The sequence below is a fragment of the Malurus melanocephalus genome, unplaced genomic scaffold (assembly GCF_030028575.1).
Source record: "Malurus melanocephalus ecotype Western Australia unplaced genomic scaffold, MMel_1.1 scaffold_243, whole genome shotgun sequence".
In the NCBI taxonomy this organism is placed as follows: Eukaryota; Metazoa; Chordata; class Aves; order Passeriformes; family Maluridae; genus Malurus; species Malurus melanocephalus.
Window position 1 is genome coordinate 198545 of NW_026623475.1, and position 16159 is coordinate 214703.

At 62.0% G+C, this 16159-nt stretch overlaps 1 protein-coding gene across 2 annotated transcripts; it reads left to right on the forward strand.

Moving 5' to 3' along the window:
* Positions 1 to 5752: 5752 nt before the first annotated feature.
* On the forward strand, positions 5753 to 13714 carry CSF1 (colony stimulating factor 1). 2 transcript variants are annotated; one of them, XM_057375270.1, is made up of 9 exons: positions 5753 to 5835; positions 7130 to 7261; positions 9014 to 9076; positions 9352 to 9531; positions 9758 to 9935; positions 10752 to 11557; positions 11794 to 11849; positions 11926 to 11978; positions 12289 to 13714. In XM_057375270.1, exons 1-8 carry the CDS (start codon positions 5815 to 5817, stop codon positions 11975 to 11977), a joined length of 1488 nt encoding a protein of 495 aa, XP_057231253.1. In that variant the 5' UTR covers positions 5753 to 5814; the 3' UTR covers position 11978; positions 12289 to 13714. The 2 variants fall into 2 exon arrangements, with proteins under 2 accessions (XP_057231253.1, XP_057231254.1); XM_057375271.1 differs by having other exon boundaries at positions 11430 to 11557; positions 12289 to 13713.
* The last annotated feature ends 2445 nt before the right edge of the window (positions 13715 to 16159 follow it).

A 16159-nucleotide genomic window follows, 5' to 3' on the forward strand; every position in this document is an offset into this window, starting at 1 on the left:
TCCCATCCCATCCCATCCCCCAGGTAGGGCTCTGGCTCTCTGAGGCCGTCCCGGAGCTGTTGGCAGGAGGGAGGAGGCAGCTTTACGGTGCTAAAATCGCTGCTGCTGCTAATGAAAAACAGGCCCCGAGCAGCCAAACAGCTGATCCGTGGCCGTGAGCTGAGTAATGCCTCGAATTCCTGGCAGGAGCCGCTTCCTTTTGGGAGGCGAGGGCTCCTTCCCCGGCAAGCCAGGCACGGCGCGTCCCCCCCTCTCCCCATCAGCCCCCAGCTGCCCCTCGGGGATCAGGGAATGAGGTGATGGAGATTACACAGCGCCGGGGGGCTGTCCAATCCTCTGTCTGTCTGTCTGTYTGTCTGTCTCCCTCCATCCTCAATGAGGAAGATGATGGGCACAAACCCTGCTGTGCTCTCATCCCCTGGGGGTGTGAGGATGTCCCTCAGGGCTGGGTCTCCTCCAAGTCCCAAGGATGGGTGCGAGCAGGGAAAGGGGCTCAGTGGCTCCCGGGGCCGGGTCCTGCCCGCCGGGTGTGGAGCAGGACGAAGCCGTGACTCAGCCCCAGCCCTCATCCCCGCTTCCCCTCCTTCCCAGCAAAGCCCYGCCGGCACCTGGGGACCGGGGGACGCAGCCGGGGCTGGGGCCCCGCGTCTGGGTGTCCRTGGCGGAGATCGGGGCCAGTGGCTGATGTAAACAGCTCCGGCTGCCGATAAACAACCGGCCCCGGCGGGAGCACAAACGGCTCCTCTGTTCTGGCTCGGGACGCTCCCTGTGACGCCCCGGCAGCCGCTCCGTGGCCGGGGCTTGGTGGCTCCGAGCACCCACTTGCAGTCCCGGGCTGGTGGGTGGCACAGGGCTGTCACCCCGTGAGCCAGGAGCCAGACGTGTGAGGATGGCATTCCCAGTTTGGGGGYGAAAGTGGGGTTTAGTCCCTCGGCCACGTGCCGGGGTCGGGGATGGTTTTGATTCCATCCATCGTATGGTCCGAGGGCTGTGGTGTCCCAACAAGGGTTTGGCACGTTAGGATGTCACCTTGTTTCTGGCCCTGGTGACCGACAGGGACACCCCTAGGTGGGTACCACCAGTCCCCCGCCATGGCACTGAGGCCTGGCTTCCCTGGAGCATTCCCAAGCTGTTTCCCAAGCTGCCCCTGCTGGTGCCCGGCTGCTGGACCCTCCCCATGGWCTGAGCTGGACCTGTGCTCTGCCATGCCCTGGCTGATGCCAGTGGGGCACACTGGGTGCTGTGGCCCCCCAGTACCCTTGTTCAGGGTATACTGGGCATGCTGGGGAGCCCCCAGAGCATGGGCACATGCCACAGGGTGGGCACTGTCCTGCTGTCACCCTGGAACCGCTGCTGGCAGCACCTCCTGCCCCATTGCCTGTATCCCCCCAGACTCGGTGGGTGCCCGTGGGTGGGCAGCTGCCACAGAAGGCTTTTGGGTCCGGCTGTGGCTCCCGGCAGCATTCCTCGGCGGAAGGAGGAATGGAGCTGGAGCCTGGCATGACTCAGCCCCAGCCACGAGTGCTGGGGACATGCTGGTGACCCATGTGGGGCTATCACCCACCTTTGGTCCCCCCACCCCACCACCTGGCACCCACCCCTGGCTTGGGCACCCCTCCCCGATCCCGGGGCTGGGCTTTTTCTCTGCTCAAGGACCCCCCCAGCACGTGCCGGGGTGGTGGCAGGTCCCCGAGAGCCTCTGCGGTCGAGGACGGCCGGACCCCGGGTTACGATAACTCTGACAAGGGAATTTCTCCGCAGGCGCCGGACACAGCCTGACCCTGCGGTTCCCTCGCTCCCTGCCTGGCCGAATTCCCCGTGCCCGGATCCGGCCAGCGCTCTGCTCCCGTGGGTGCTGACCCTGCGGGGAGGGGGCTGCGGCCGGGGTAACCCTGCGATCCGCGCGGTGATCCCTGGGGTGGGTGGGATGGTCCAGAGCGYCCCGGAGCGCAGCGGGCAGCACGGGAGGGCTGCAGGGGAGGAAGAGGGGGATTTGCTGTGGGATGAAGGCTCCAGCCTGATGGTGACATCCTGAGCCCCTCCCCACTGGCAGCGGGCGGGGGGGAAGTGCCTTCCAACCCACATTCCTCCACTCCTGAAGGAACTGGCTCGGGACCTTCCCACGGGGATTTCCAGCCTGGGCACACATCGCTCCGGCTCGGACCGTGCCGGGGGGGTCCTGGCTCAGCTGCACCACCCCGGAGACTGCGGGAGAGCATCCCGGGCCCGCGGTGAATCACYGGGAAGGAACTGATTAAGAGCTCGYAACACTTTCCTGCTGGAAATAACTTTCTCCGGAGAGGAAGCCCGAGGCTGGTTTTAGGATGCAGCTGTGGGGATTGGATATGCCACAGGTTTTATCCCCGCTTTGGGGCTTGCTGGTTGGGAAAAGCCTTCCCGAATGAGGCTTTAGTTGGGATGTGCTCCCACTCCCACAGGGGATGGGAAAAGAGGGAATGGCTGGAGCAGGAGAATTGAGGTGCAGGGATGCTCTAACCTTGGAAATGGTGGAGATGTGGCTGTGTGGGGATGGTGTCGGTGCCTGCTTTGGGTGGTGCCTTTGGAACCAGGAACATCCTAAAAGGAACCGGGAACATCCTAAAAGGAACCGGGAACATCCTAAAAGGAACCGGGAACATCCTAAAGGGAACCGGGAACATCCTAAAGGGAATCGGGAACATCCTAAAAGGAACCGGGAACATCCTAAAAGGAGCCAGGAACATCCTGCACTGCCTTCCCTTCATCCCTGCATCCCCACAGGCACGGGGACCCCCAGCATGCCCAGGAGCTCCCACAGCCCCATCCCACCTTTCCCCCTTGGCCAGCAATGGGGGCAGAGGGGCAGCCCCTGCACAGCACCAGGGTTGTGACAGTGCCACTGGTCCTAGTTTGCAACTGGGACAGGGACCACCACCCTAAATTTTGCCTCCTCCAATTTTTCTGGCTGTGCTGTGGGCACAGAGCTGCTGCCCCCTCTGCCACCCACCGCCAGCTCCATTTCTGCCCCGTGACTCAGGGATTTCGGCAGGTTTGGGAGGGGAGGAGGGGCAAAAGCCACTTCCCTGCCAAAAAAAAAAGAGGCGGATGCTGCTCACGCATGAGGCGGATTAATATTAACCCGTCCCTCCATCCTGCCGTCCCTCTGTCCTGCTCTCTGTCTGTCCCTCTGTCCCCCTGCCCCTTGGCTTGTCCCATGACCCAGCATATGACACTTTTCCGGTCCCTTGAAAGCAGAGGGGGATGAGTGTGTGGGCCATGAGCAGCCCGTGGTCTCAGCTGGTGTGCAGGGGCCTCACGCGCTGGCACGGGGTCCCCGTGAGTCACCCCCRGCGCTGGCGTCACCCGCAATGTCCCTTGGTGGCCGCCCTGGTGTCCTCCTGCTGCGGGGGGCTGCGAGGCTCCCAGAATAGCTGGAGGTGAGAAATGCGGATCATCTGTCAGCGTTTTGGGGAGAAAGGGGTTATTTTGGGAGGACGGCTGGTTTCTAACCCGGCGCCCTCCCTCCCYGGCCCCGTCACCCTCAGCACCCTCAGATGTTTATCTGCAGCTGTTGCTAAGGGACACTGTGGGTGACAAGACCCGTGGCACCCATGCGCTGGTGCAAAACTGACACTGTCTTGGGGCTGTCACTGATGTCCCCAACTCCAGCTGGCTCTCAGCTCTTCCCTGACTCCTCTGCCCTGATCCCAGCCCTCCACTATTGGGATCAGAGCTCTTAGCTCCAAGAAACCCCCTCAGCACCTCCTGCAACCCCAGCAGCGTTTCCTGCCCTGGAGAGCAGATCCCACCTGCCCCTCGGAGCTCGGATGTGGTGGCTTTCACCYGCACGTGTCACCGTCCCCTGTTGCAGCTGCATCCCACTGTGTTTGTGGAGCAGTTTGCTTTCTGTTTCCCTTCGGAGCCGTTTGGCACTGCCACGGATCACCTCGTGGCCACTAATCACTTCCAGTCGCCTGGAAAGCAAACAGGCAGTGAAGAGGAAAATCCCGAAGCTGGGAATGGGGCCTGTTGCATGGCTCTGCTGGATCCAGCCCCTCAGGGATCTGTGTGTGCTCTTCCCTGTGCGTGGATCCATCCGTGTACTCACAGACCCCTTCTGCAACCCCTGCAAATGGATCTGCTGGTGCACGTGTGGATCCATCCATTTACACATGGATCTGTCCCTGTACACATGGATTCATCTGTGCACATGTGGATCCATCCATGTGCACATGGATCTGTCCATTTACACATGGATCCACCTGTACACATGTGGATCTGTCCCTGTACACATGTGGATCCATCTGTGAACATGTGGATCCATCCGTGCACACATGGATCCATCCATGGACACGTGGATCTGTCCATGTACACATGGATCTGTACACGTACACGTGGCTCCATCTGTGCACACACAGATCCATCTGTGCACACTGGATTCCTCCATGCACACGTGGATCTGTCCATGTACACACATATCCATCCATGTACACATGGATCCATCCATGTACACACAGATCCATCTGTGCACACTGGATTCATCCACGCACACATGCACCCATCCACACACATGTGGATCCATCTGTGCACACAGATGTCCCTGTGCTCATGTGGAACCATCCATGCACATGGGTTTGTCAATGTCCGTGTGGATTCATCCATGCACACGTGTGCAGACCTCTGTCCATGCACACCCATACAAATGCCTCTGCTCGTGCACATGTGCATCCATCCATGTACACGTGGGTCTGTCCGGGCACACATGGATTGATCAATGCAGATGGATCTGTCCATGCACACCCTCGCTGACGGATCCATCTCCGCATGTCCTGGTGGGTGTGCATCACCCATGGCATGTGCACATATGTGCATACATGTGCGTGTATGCATGCGTGTGCCCAGGGATGAGTGAGCATATACACGCACGTGCAAGGCCTCATGCTCTGAGTGTGTGTGTGTGTGTGTGTGTGTGCACATGGACATTCTGAGGGGTGTCCATGCACATCCAGGGGGGTTGTGTGTGTATTCACATGGGTACAAGTGATCACAAGGGATGATCATACACATACATGTGTGTGTGTGTGTGTGCACGCATGTACATGTTCCAAGAGGTCCCTGGTGAGTGCATATGTGTGTATGTGTGCCCAGAAGCGAGCATGCATGCACACGTGTGTGCCAGGCTCGAGGCTGTGTGATCAGGGTGACCATGACCACTCAGGGGTTCTGTCTGTCCCTGGCATGTGCACATACATGCAGATCCGTGTGTATGTGCCCAGGTGTGAGCACACACGCGTGTGCGGGTGGTGACGGGGGTTCACACACACGGTGCCCCGGCCGGAGCGGTGCCGATCCGATCGATTCCAGCGAATCGAGCCGATCCCATCGGACCCGAGCGGCTCCAGCCCGACCCGAGCGGTGCCCATCCGACCCCGACGGGGGCGAGCCGAACCGATCGAACGGCCCGAGCAGCGCCGATCCGATCGATTATAGCGAGCAGAGCCGAACCGATTGAACGGCCCGAGCAGCGCCGATCCGATCGATTATAGCGAGCCGAGCTGAGCCGATCCGATCGGAACCGAGCGGTCCCAGCCCGACCCGATCGGACCCGATCGGTTCACATGGGACCCACCGTTACCGCCCGGTGCCCGCCCGGTGCCGGCCCGGCCCGGGGCCCGCGGGGCTGGCCGCCCGCCAGCGCTTTCTCATAAACCACATGCTGCCGCGGCGCTATAAAGGGGAGCGCGGCCGCGGCGGCGGCTCAGCCCGGCCCCGCTCGGCCCCGCCGCTGCTGCCGTCTCGCCCGCTCCGCCCGGCCCCGGCCCCACGGCAGCCCCCATGCCCCGCCTCGGAGCCAAGGTACGGCGGCCCCTCCCGCTACCCACGGCCGCGGAGACCCCCCTCAACCCGGCGCCCGCTGCCACCTGTGCGGGGTCCCCGCGGCAGCGGCAGCCCGGGTTGTCCCCGTGTCCCCGTGGCGGGTCCCCTCCTCGGGGGGTCCCGGCTCCCGGCGGGGGATGCTCCAGCCCCGCCTCGGTTGGCGGTTCCAGCCCCGGACCCGCCGGGTGAAGCCGCGGCTCCAGCCCCGGTTCCCGGCTCCAACCCCGCCGCGATTCCCGGATCCGGCGTGGGGAGGCCCCGGCTTCAGCCCCGGCCGGTTCCCGGCCCCAATTCGTCCCCGGCGGGGGGATGCTGCAGCCCCGGCTCCATTCCCGGACCTGCGCGATGAGGCTCCAACCCCGTCCCGGTCCTCGATTCCCGGACCCGCGGGGGTGAAGCCTCGTCCCCGTCCCGGTGCCCGTCCCCAGCCCCGTTCCCGGCTCCAGCCTCTGCTCCAGCCCCGTCCCCAGCCCCGTTCCCGGCTCCAGCCTCTGCTCCAGCCCCCTCCCCAGCCCGCTCCAGGCGGGGTGAGGCTCCGTTCAGCCGTGGCCACATCTCGGCGGTGGCCCGGGCGGCATCTTGGAGTTTCACAAGAGGGGAGGATTCCTGGGCACTGTCCAAGGGAAATTCCCCCCCACCCATCACCCAGACACCCTCTCCCTGCCGGTGCTCCGGGAGAGGGGGGTGCACACCCACCCGAGGGTCCTCTCCACCCCCATCTCGGGARTCCTGGCTCTGGGACAAGCCCCGTTGCCCACCGGGGTCCCGCCACGGATCGGGGCCTCTCCGCTTCTTTGCAGGGGGATTGGGAGGGAAATTTGGGACGAAGCCAGAGCTGCTGCATGGAAAGAGCCCGGCGGGTGCAGCTGGGGGGGTCTGGAGGGTGGGAAGAGGATTTTTGGGGATGGGTGGGTCAGTGTGTCAGATCGGCTCTGGAGAGCCAGGGAGGAGGAGGAGATTTGCAGGAGAGACGGAGAAATGGTGCGGGAGAGRGGAGAGGGGCTGGATGGGGAATGTGGAGGTGGCCAAGAGCCACATCCAGGCTTGTGTCACCGGGCCTTGGGAAATTCCCTGCTGACCTGGTGTTCCTAAAAATAGCAGGATGGGGACAGGCACGGGGTTGGAGGACCACAGTGGCATTATCCTGCTGGACCGTGGCCAAGCCCTGGTCACCACAGAGGTGGTCACGCTGCGGGGTGGTGGGGAAGGGCAGGGGGCTTGGTGTGTGTTTGTGTGGGTTATCGCTGCTTCAAGCTTTTCCTGTCGTGCTCAGGTGTGCCTGCTCCGCTGCACGCTGCTGCTGTCCCTCCTCCTCCTSCTGCTCTGCAGCATCCATGAGACAGAGCAGAACAGCTACTGCCAGCAGATCATCACAGAGAGGCACCTGGCCGAGCTGGAGGAGCTGGTAAGTGTCCCCCTGGGGCTGGGCTGTGGGTTTGGGGCCAGATGGGCACAAAACAGCCCTTATTTAGGGCTGAAATAAGGAAATTGGGTGATTTCCGGCTCCCCTACTGAAGTGATGGTACCCAGGAGCTGAGCATCCCTGGCCACAAGGGACAAGCGGGCACCGGGGGGTGACGGATGTTGTACCTTTATCAAGGGTGGCCGTGGAGAAGTGACAACAGGAGGAATGAGAGAAGACGGAAGCAGGAGTGAGGCCGGGAAGGGTACAGGAGCGTGGCTGGATGGGCGCAGGGGCGCTGGGGAAGCAGCGGAGGGGCCGGCACTGCGGGCTGTGGTGTTTTCCAGGCGGCTGCGCAGGGGTTAAGCGGAGGAATCCGGCTGCATTCCTGAGTCCAGCTGCTTGCCTGGAAGCTGGGCTGGCAACGGGGCTGTGGGTGGGTGGCAGGCAGCGAGGGGGGCCCGGCCAGGCGATGGAGCCGACCGGGCTGGGCCATGGGGCCGGCGTCCCGTGTGGCCCGTGGGCAGCTCTGGGTGCTGGCAGCCACCCCGGAGCACGGCCAGCCCTGGCCCCATCGGATACAGCTGCCGGGGCCGTATCTTTCTCTCCGTGGCCCTTGGCTCACCTCCGAGCGGGGAATCACGCGGATGTTCAGGGGAGAAGCGGGAATCGGGGACACACAGGGATTTGCAGGGTTGTCGCAGATTAAATTCCGCCTGCGGCAAGCGGGGTGTGCGGGCGAGAGACGGGAACGGCGCCTCCGAGCCCCCGGGAGCTCCGCTCCGAGCTCCGTGAAACCGCCGCGCCCGGGCTCGCTTCACCTCTTCCTCTTTAACCGCCGAGCTGCGGGGCCGGGAGCCGCTCTGTGCGAGCTCGGCTTCCTCTACCCGAGCCCTCTCTGCTCACCACATCCCCGGAGCCTTTGCTCTGCCGCYCAGGGATTAAAATTGGCTCCGTGGTTGTGGGAGAAAGGGGATGGAGCAGGTTTGAATGGAAGATGTGGTTTTCCTGCCGGGGATTGTAGCCCTCTCCTCGCTGATGGAGGAGCTGGCCCTCGCTCCGGCGCCTGCAGGATAATGGAGCAATTGTTTCCGGGCCGGCATCCCAGGCTAGGAGGAGAATTGCCGGCCGGCAAATCTGCCAGCCCTCGCCTTCCCAGCCTGGGATGCAGGCCCGGAGGGAGAGGATTTTGGTTCGGGTGGGTTTTACTGCCGTTGGAAAGGGTCGTGGCACGGGGGGCCGGCAGCGCTGCGTGTGGGACCCCGGCGTTGTGTGCTGCCGGGGAATGTGTGACCCTGGTGTCACGGCCACCTCCTGCACGGCAGGATGCTCTTTTGCAGCCTGGGTTTAGCGAGAGAGCGGTGCCGGGGAGACCCGAGGAAAATTAAGCAGGGCTGGGCTCCACTGTGGCGCTGGCAGGAAGAGGAGGAGGAGGAGGAGGAGGAGGAGGAAGAGAGGCGGGGTGGGAGCAGGCAGGGCGAGGCAGGAGGAGGTTTGTGATTCGGGGAGTACAACATCTTGATGGGAACAAAATCCTGAGCTGCTCCTGCCAGTGCATTGACCTTAGGGGTGTGCCTGTGTGAGGGGAAGGAATGTGGAATGGGATGAAGCAGGAATGGGAACAAAGTCCCCCGAGCCCTGTGGATTTGGGGGTCTCAGACACCCCTTTGTGCCCAGAGCTTGGTGTACCTGGGGCTGCTCAGCCCCTGTGCTGYCCCCGGGCATGTGGGGTGACATCCTGCTCTGTCCTTCCAGGCTGACACCCAGATGCAGCACCCGGGCAGGGTCTCCTTCAAGTTCATTGACAAGATGCAGTTGGTGAGTGGGTCCTCGCTGGGGACAGAAGGGGACAGGGAGCAGGGCTGGCTGGGGCATGGTGGGAGGTCCCAGATCCGCAATCCCCCCTCTTGTGAAGGGACAGCCCARGAGGGACCCATCCTGCTTGGCCAGGTGGCTTCCAAGCCCCAGTCTGGGCATCCTGTGGGATTATAGAAAACCATTTTGTGGCTCCGTGCCTCAGTTTCCCCCAGGCAGAGTGGGATGCCCATCCAGTAACCGCTGTCCCTTTTTGGGGGGGGTCTGTATCCTTGCAGAACGACTCCATCTGCTACGTGAAAGCTGCCTTTCCCCTGCTGGGCAAGATCCTGGAGCGGACAGAGTTCAAGGAGAACTCGTCCAATGCCCGGAAGATGCAGATGGTGCGCAGGATGTACAACCGCATCGAYGAGAACGTGGACCCCTGCATCAGGGAGGAGGACGATGAGGAGAGAATGGTACAGTGTCCTCAGCCTCATGGGGGTCTGGGTCCTCATCCTGGATTGAAATGGGATGTCCAGAGCATCCCAGGGTGGGTTCCTGGGCAGGACTGTGAAGCAGAGTAGAGTGGGGTGTAGGGAGCCATGAGGAGCCACCAAATCCTGCCCTGGGGACACTGTGGCACCTGTGGCGGTGACACCAGATCAGTCATGGAGCTGACACTGAGCCTGGTGCTTCCTCCAGCTCTCACAGATGTGCTTCAAGGAGTTCACCACCTCCCCCTACGAGATGCTGGTGCTGGTGAAGGATTTCTTCCAGGACATCAACCATCTGCTGCAGAACCAGGAGACTTTCGAGAAGGATTGCAGCCGAGTGTACCGCAGGAGCTGCCCGGGACCCAGGAAGGCTGGATCCTCACCAGGTGAGATGCCAAGGCTCAGCCTCTGCCCGGTTAACCTGTGCCAGGTGGGGAGGCTGGGGCTCACCTGCATGGAGCAGCTTAAGAGTGGTGTGTCCGTGGGCGTGGCACGTGTCCACCTTGGTCCTCGTCTCTGTGTCAGCGAGCTCTGCATCMGTGTCAGGGGAGAAGGGGGTGGCGGCCGTTGCAAGGTGGGATTTGGGTGAAATCCTGCTGGAACCGAGGTGAGGGAGAGATGCCAAGGGGGTCAAGAGGCATCAGGCTCGGCTCTGTCTCAAAGCMCCGGAGAAGTGGAGGGACTGCTGTGCCGCCGACACGCTGCATGACCTTGGCTGTGTCACTTCAGCTGCCTCGTGCCTCAGTTTCCCYGAGCCTTYGRGGAGAGTGTTGCTGTYGGGGTGGARGAGCCCCGCRTTGCCACCYRYGCTTCTGCGAGCGCCCGTGCMGTGTTTGCATGGAGGAGATGTCTGGCTGCCATCCTCATGTCCGAGCTGTGCCATGTCCTTGTGCCATGAGGGATGTTAAATGTGGCTCTCTGGCTCCTGCGAGTTGGGAATAACCCACGGCCCTGGGCCCAGGGGACCCGGTGACTCGCGGTTGCTTTGTCCCACCCGCTGCTTGTCACCCTCATGCTGCCTGCCTCCTCCTGCCTGTTCCCTGCCTGTCCCTTGCTGTCCCGTTTTTTGAGGGGCAGTTTGACCCGCTTGCCCAAGGCTCAGGGGAGGGATGGTGCCAGTGTCCCCAACCTCGGATCTGCTGGCTGTGCCCCTCTTGGAGGCTGGTGACCCCACGGCCGTCTCTTCTCTCTGCTTCTTTCAGGTGTGGGGACAGATCCTGACTGCAATTGCCTGTCCCCTGCCCTCCCTTCTGCCACCCAGCCCTCCCTCTCTGCTGCCACTGGCAGGGACATGGCACCTGATAGCACCCGGGTCCCTTCCAGCCTCCTCCATGCCACTGTTCCTGACTTAGAGGCCCCGTCTCAGCCCCCCAGTAGCACGGACGGGGGCTCAGGGACCGAGGAGGTCCTGGGTGCCGGGGTAGGTGACACAGCGCTGGCCCCCARGATGCAGCAGACAGCTCCAGCCAGCAGCGCCGAAGCCCTGCAGGATCCGGCCGGGACGCTGAGCCTGGCACCGGGTGACATCCCCGTCCTCCGCGGGGATGGAGAGCTGGTGGAGTGGGGCACCGGCCGCCTGCCACAGGATCCAGGCCAGCAGTGGGGAGGCTCCATCCTGCCGGATCGCCCCGGTGGGCTCAGCACCAGCGCTCCGACGGCATCGCCCAGCGCCGGCTCGGCAGGCGGCGGAGCCAGGATCCGTCCCGCGGCGGCGCCCGAGCCCGCCACGCAGCTCCGCTTCTCCAGGATGGCCCCGGAGCTGCGAGCCCCGGGCGGCCCCAGGGACAGGGCGAGGGCGTGGGGGCTGAGCCGGCTGCGGGGCCCTGAGGATGGCGGCGGGGCCGGGCCCAGCTTTGACTCTGGCTTTGTTCTGGGCGCAGAGCAGCGCAGGAAGGAGCCGCCCGCCAGGGAGGGCCACCAGGAGCCCCTCATCTTCATTACGGTGGCCAGTGTGGTGGCCGTCCTGCTGGCCATGGGAGGGCTGCTCTTCTACAAGTATAAATCCAGGGTAAGACCCCTGCCTCGTCTCCTCYCTGAGCTCTGAGATCCCGTCCTGCCTCAGTTTCCCCACTTGTGTCTTRGCCAGTGTGGGCTGAGCCCCATTTTCCCCATCATTTTGAGGCTGGAGGACAATTGGTGGTGCTGAGTGTGGTGGGAGGATGTCATTTGGGAGATTTGCCCTGTCCACTGCAGCYCCCTCGCCTTCCCCAGGGCTCATCTCCCCGTTTCCCTCTGTCCACACAGGTCCTGGAGCGGCCCCTGGAAGATGGAGGCTGTGACCCCGAGGAGCCGGAGAGGAGGTGGGTGTGATCCCATCCTGTGTGGGGGGCTTTGGGGACCCCCATCCTGCTCTAAACCCCTTTTTTTCTATCACAGGGCGCTGCAGGGAGCAAGGGACTGTTCAGAGCTGGAGACTCAGGATCTCTGAGGTGATCAGGGGCTGGGTGGGACCTTGCAGGGCTGCGGTCCAAGCCATGAGGATGATGTTTTGTCCCTGGACTGTCCCCATTAGCGCTGACCTCGGCCACGGGCAGGGAGGTTCTGGGTGGGAAGACACGGACAGGAGCAGGTCTGCGCCCCAGCGCTGCCAGCATGTGGTTTCGCAGCTCGTTAATCCATTACTGCTACTTTCTTAATATACATAATATTATTTTCCTGTGGTTTTCGTGTGTTTCTCCCCCGCACTGCCCTCCCTGGCACAGCCTCGGCTCCTGCTCATCTTTCTCCTCCTTTTCCCAGGGCCCCAGGCAGGATGTGAAGCTGCTCGTGGGACRGATCCGGATGGAAGGAGGGTTGGCACGCGCCAGCCTTGCCGCGGTCCCACCGTGATGCTGACACTCCCTCTTCCCTCGCCCCGCGCCGGCGGCCAGAGACTGCAAAAAACTCCCTGGCAGGGACAAAAGGATGGGGGGACATGCCCTGAGTGGCACCCCCGGGCACTGGGAAGGGCTGGAAGGCGTTGGGACCATAACTGCAGGGCTTTGCCGCGGTGGCCAATGCGACGCCTACGGTGCTGAGCTGACGATGGAGATGCTGCACGTGGGATGACGGATCCGCCTGGACGCGGCCGCTGCTGGATGAAGATGGAGCTCCCCAAATCCTCTCTCTGGCTCTTCTCCCGTYGCAGCACGCTGGGTTTGGAGCAGCACCCATCGCCCCCTTCACCCTGCCTTTGCTGAGGCTTCAGCTGGAGCGTCCTGAATTCCAGGGGGCCGGTCCTGAGACACTCAGCCCTGACTCGCAACTCAAACCTGCACACTGTGAATATTTAAAGCCCACCCGTGCCCGTGTCCCTGCGTGGGGCTGGGTTTGGGGTGACGCTCGGCTCCGTCCCAGCCCCTCCCCATCCTCCTGTCTTTAGGGCTTCTTTTTAATAGAGCGGATGAAAGTTTTTATCCTGCACAAGAGTTTTGGGGGGGCCATGTGCCCCTTGCAGGGTTCTCACTGCGAGCTGGCCTCGCTGGGATTCCATTTCTTCGGTGACTGCGCTTTGGAGAAGGGAATGGGGCTGGGAAGGATGGCATCCACGTGGGTGGACGAGTTGGAACTGCCCCAGCTGGGCACCCTGAGGCTTCTCGGCTCAACCCCAGGCTTTGGGAAGAGCCTGGTTTGGGACTCACCAGCCCTGGAGATGCCCCRAAATCCAACGGCTCCCTCCGGCCCCGGATGAAGTGTGGCCCGCGCTGCTCTGGGAGTTTCAAGTATTATTTTTGTATGAAGGATGAAAAATATGGACAAACCCAACTGTTTTTAAAGAAAGCATCGCTATTAATTTTGGGTTTATATATATATCTMTATATATATATATAAATGTGTATTTATGACTGGCAGAAGGAGGGGGTTCCCAGGCGAGGGACTGGTGTAAATCAGGATGAAAGCCCTGATGCAGCAGGAAGTCTGGGGCCAAACTCCTGGTGGTGTAAGTCACCAGTTTACACTGTGGAGGAGCTGCTCCTGGGGAAGAAAACTTGCCTTTACCCATGTTGGATTTATTTTGCCTTTTTTTGTTGTTGTTGTTTGGCTGGTTGGGGTTTTTTGTTGGTTTCGGGGTGGGKTTTTTTTTGTTGTCTTTTTTATACAATGAAATGTTGAAATATTTTATACAAAGGCATTTAAAAGTCTATTTAAAGAAAATAATGGAAAACAACTTGTATATTTAATATTATTAATAAACAGAGAGGCTTAGCTTGGTGTAAGTCTGGGGGGCAAGGGAGCTTGTGACTGCCCTGTCCCAGCCTGAGGGGGTGACTGGGGGGCAGAATCCTGGTGGTGTTCCCCTGCCCTGCTTCCCTGTGGAATCAGGGCCGACAGATGGATCCACTCCCCCCGAGATTGTTGAGAGCTCCAGGCACCAGCTCTGATGCTGGGGGCCCCCAAAATCTGTGTCAGCACTTGGGAAGCAGCTGCTTAAAGCAAACACACTTGAGGCAAAATTTCCTGGAGCACTTTTGCTTAGAGAGACAGCACTGGAAGAGGCATTTCCTTCCGCTCTCCAACCCCCCCTGCTCCCCTTCCTTCTTTCCAGGAGCGGGGCAGCCCCACATCCCGCTCCCCCTGCACGGATCCAGCGCCTCCGGGAGGATTCCACACCACCCCGGGGTCCTACAGCTGATGGGGTGCGCAGGGTGAGCACCCCCATTGCTCACCCAAGGGGGTGGCAAGGGCAGGATGGGGTCCGGGGGCGTTTTGSCAGTGCCAGGTCCGAGCTGCTGCTTTGTTTGCTGACAAACAGGATTCCTCGAGGGGAGCTGACTCAGCCCAGCCCTTCCTCTCCCCTGCAGCAGCCGGGGGTTTCCCAGGTCCACATCCCCTTCCCAGGGAAGTGGGACCTAAATATATCCCGCTGGATCCGTGCCACGGTCATTATGGTCGGGTTTGGGGGGTGTTTAAGGGCAGAGGCTGCAGGCACCGTGCCCGGTTTGGGGGTGCTGGGGGCAGCGAGTCTGTGTCCTGCTCCGGGATGCTCTGGGATGCTSTGGGATGCTGCGGGATGCTCTGGGATGCTCCAAGCAGCTCCACAGCTGCACAGGAGCTGAATGAGGCAGATTGGAGCTGTGGCAGAGCTTGGGGAGCAGAGGTGGGAGCAGCCYGAGCTGCTGYGGGGATGTGAGGAGCACCASCAYCCACTCCCTYCRTGYTTACACCCCACAATCCTTCATCCCTGATTTTTTTCTGGCAGCTCCATGGGCTGGAAAAGCACGTGGAAAATGCAGGAAAATAGGCAAACTCGAGTTCGGGCCAGGAGGGTTCCTCTGCTCCTCATGTCCCCATTTTCTGGCGTTTTCCCCACCCTGTCACTGGCCYGTGTGGGATTAGGGATGTGATTCCCTGCCCCGGGCAGCCTCCACCCCCAAACCCCTGCAACCTGGGGGTACAAAACCTGATTTTAGCCCCCCACTCAGCTGGGAATGACACGGAGCTGTATCCCAGTCCCTCTGCGCTTGTAGGGGAGGGGGGAAAAGAGCCCCCCACCCCGGGACTGAGTGGGACACGGCAGGTGGTGGCACCCTGGGGTCCCTCCCGAGGTCCCAAATGGATGTTTGTAGTGCAAAAAAGCTTCTTTAATAGGCTGATAAAAGGGGATTTGGGGGAAAAGACAGATGGTGGGAAGGGAAGGCATCAGCAAGAAGCTCCCGGGGTCTGAAGCGTGGGCTGGCATGCAGGGACACAGACTGTGGCCACCAGCACCCACCCCGGGGGTCCTGGGGGTCCCCACACCCCCGGCGCTTGTGACATTGGTAGCGCTGGGACATCCCAGGCTCATCCTGCRGCCCCAAACCTCCCGAACATTCTGAGACTCCCAGATGCCCCGAGACCCCCCCAAACGCCCCCAGAGGGCTCTGCCCACCCTGGGAAGCCTCCCCGGTGCAGCCGCGGGCACCGCAGAGCTGCTGACGGGGCAGAAGCGCCTGGAAAGGCCCCAAGGCTGCGGTTCCTGGGGCACGGCGGGTCCAGGACAGGGTTTTGGCCAAGGAACTGCTGCAGGATTTAGGTGGCCAGAGGCCGTTTTGCGGCCAGACAAAGTGATTTTGGTTAAAAACCATTATCTGCACTTTTCCCTGGGGTTTTAACCCAAACGCTGATGTTTTCCCAGCTCGGATTTTAAGGGAACGCCTCTTTTAAGGGAAAGGAAAGGCGGGACAGGGCTCAGACCCCTCCCAGTCGCCTGTGGGGCGTTTGGGGATGGGGTCGGGGTCAGGGTGCCCCGGGATCTGGGACCCGCCTTTCTGCCTGTCCTGGAATGRTCCCTGGAGCCCATGTGGGGACCCYATGGAGCCGGGGACCCCATGGAGCCGGGGACCGTGGTCCGTGGTGCAGGATGGGACCCCTTGGTGTCCCTGGCCCTGGGGACAGGTTGGTTGTGACCCTCCCTGGAACGGAGGAGCCAGCGGAGACCCGCTGCAGGGTGAGGAGGAAGAGGGGGGAGGAAGCCCTGTCCAGCCTCAGCACTCCCAAAAAGCGTTCAGCACCCCCACGCTGGGCTGGGGATGTGGGCGGGTGATGGCGGGGACCTGGTGGCTCCGCTCAGCTCGTTAATGGCTAATGAGGGCCGGGAGGGCACTGCCCTGACCCCGAGCTGGCACCGAGCCGGGGGCGGCGGTGCCAGCAG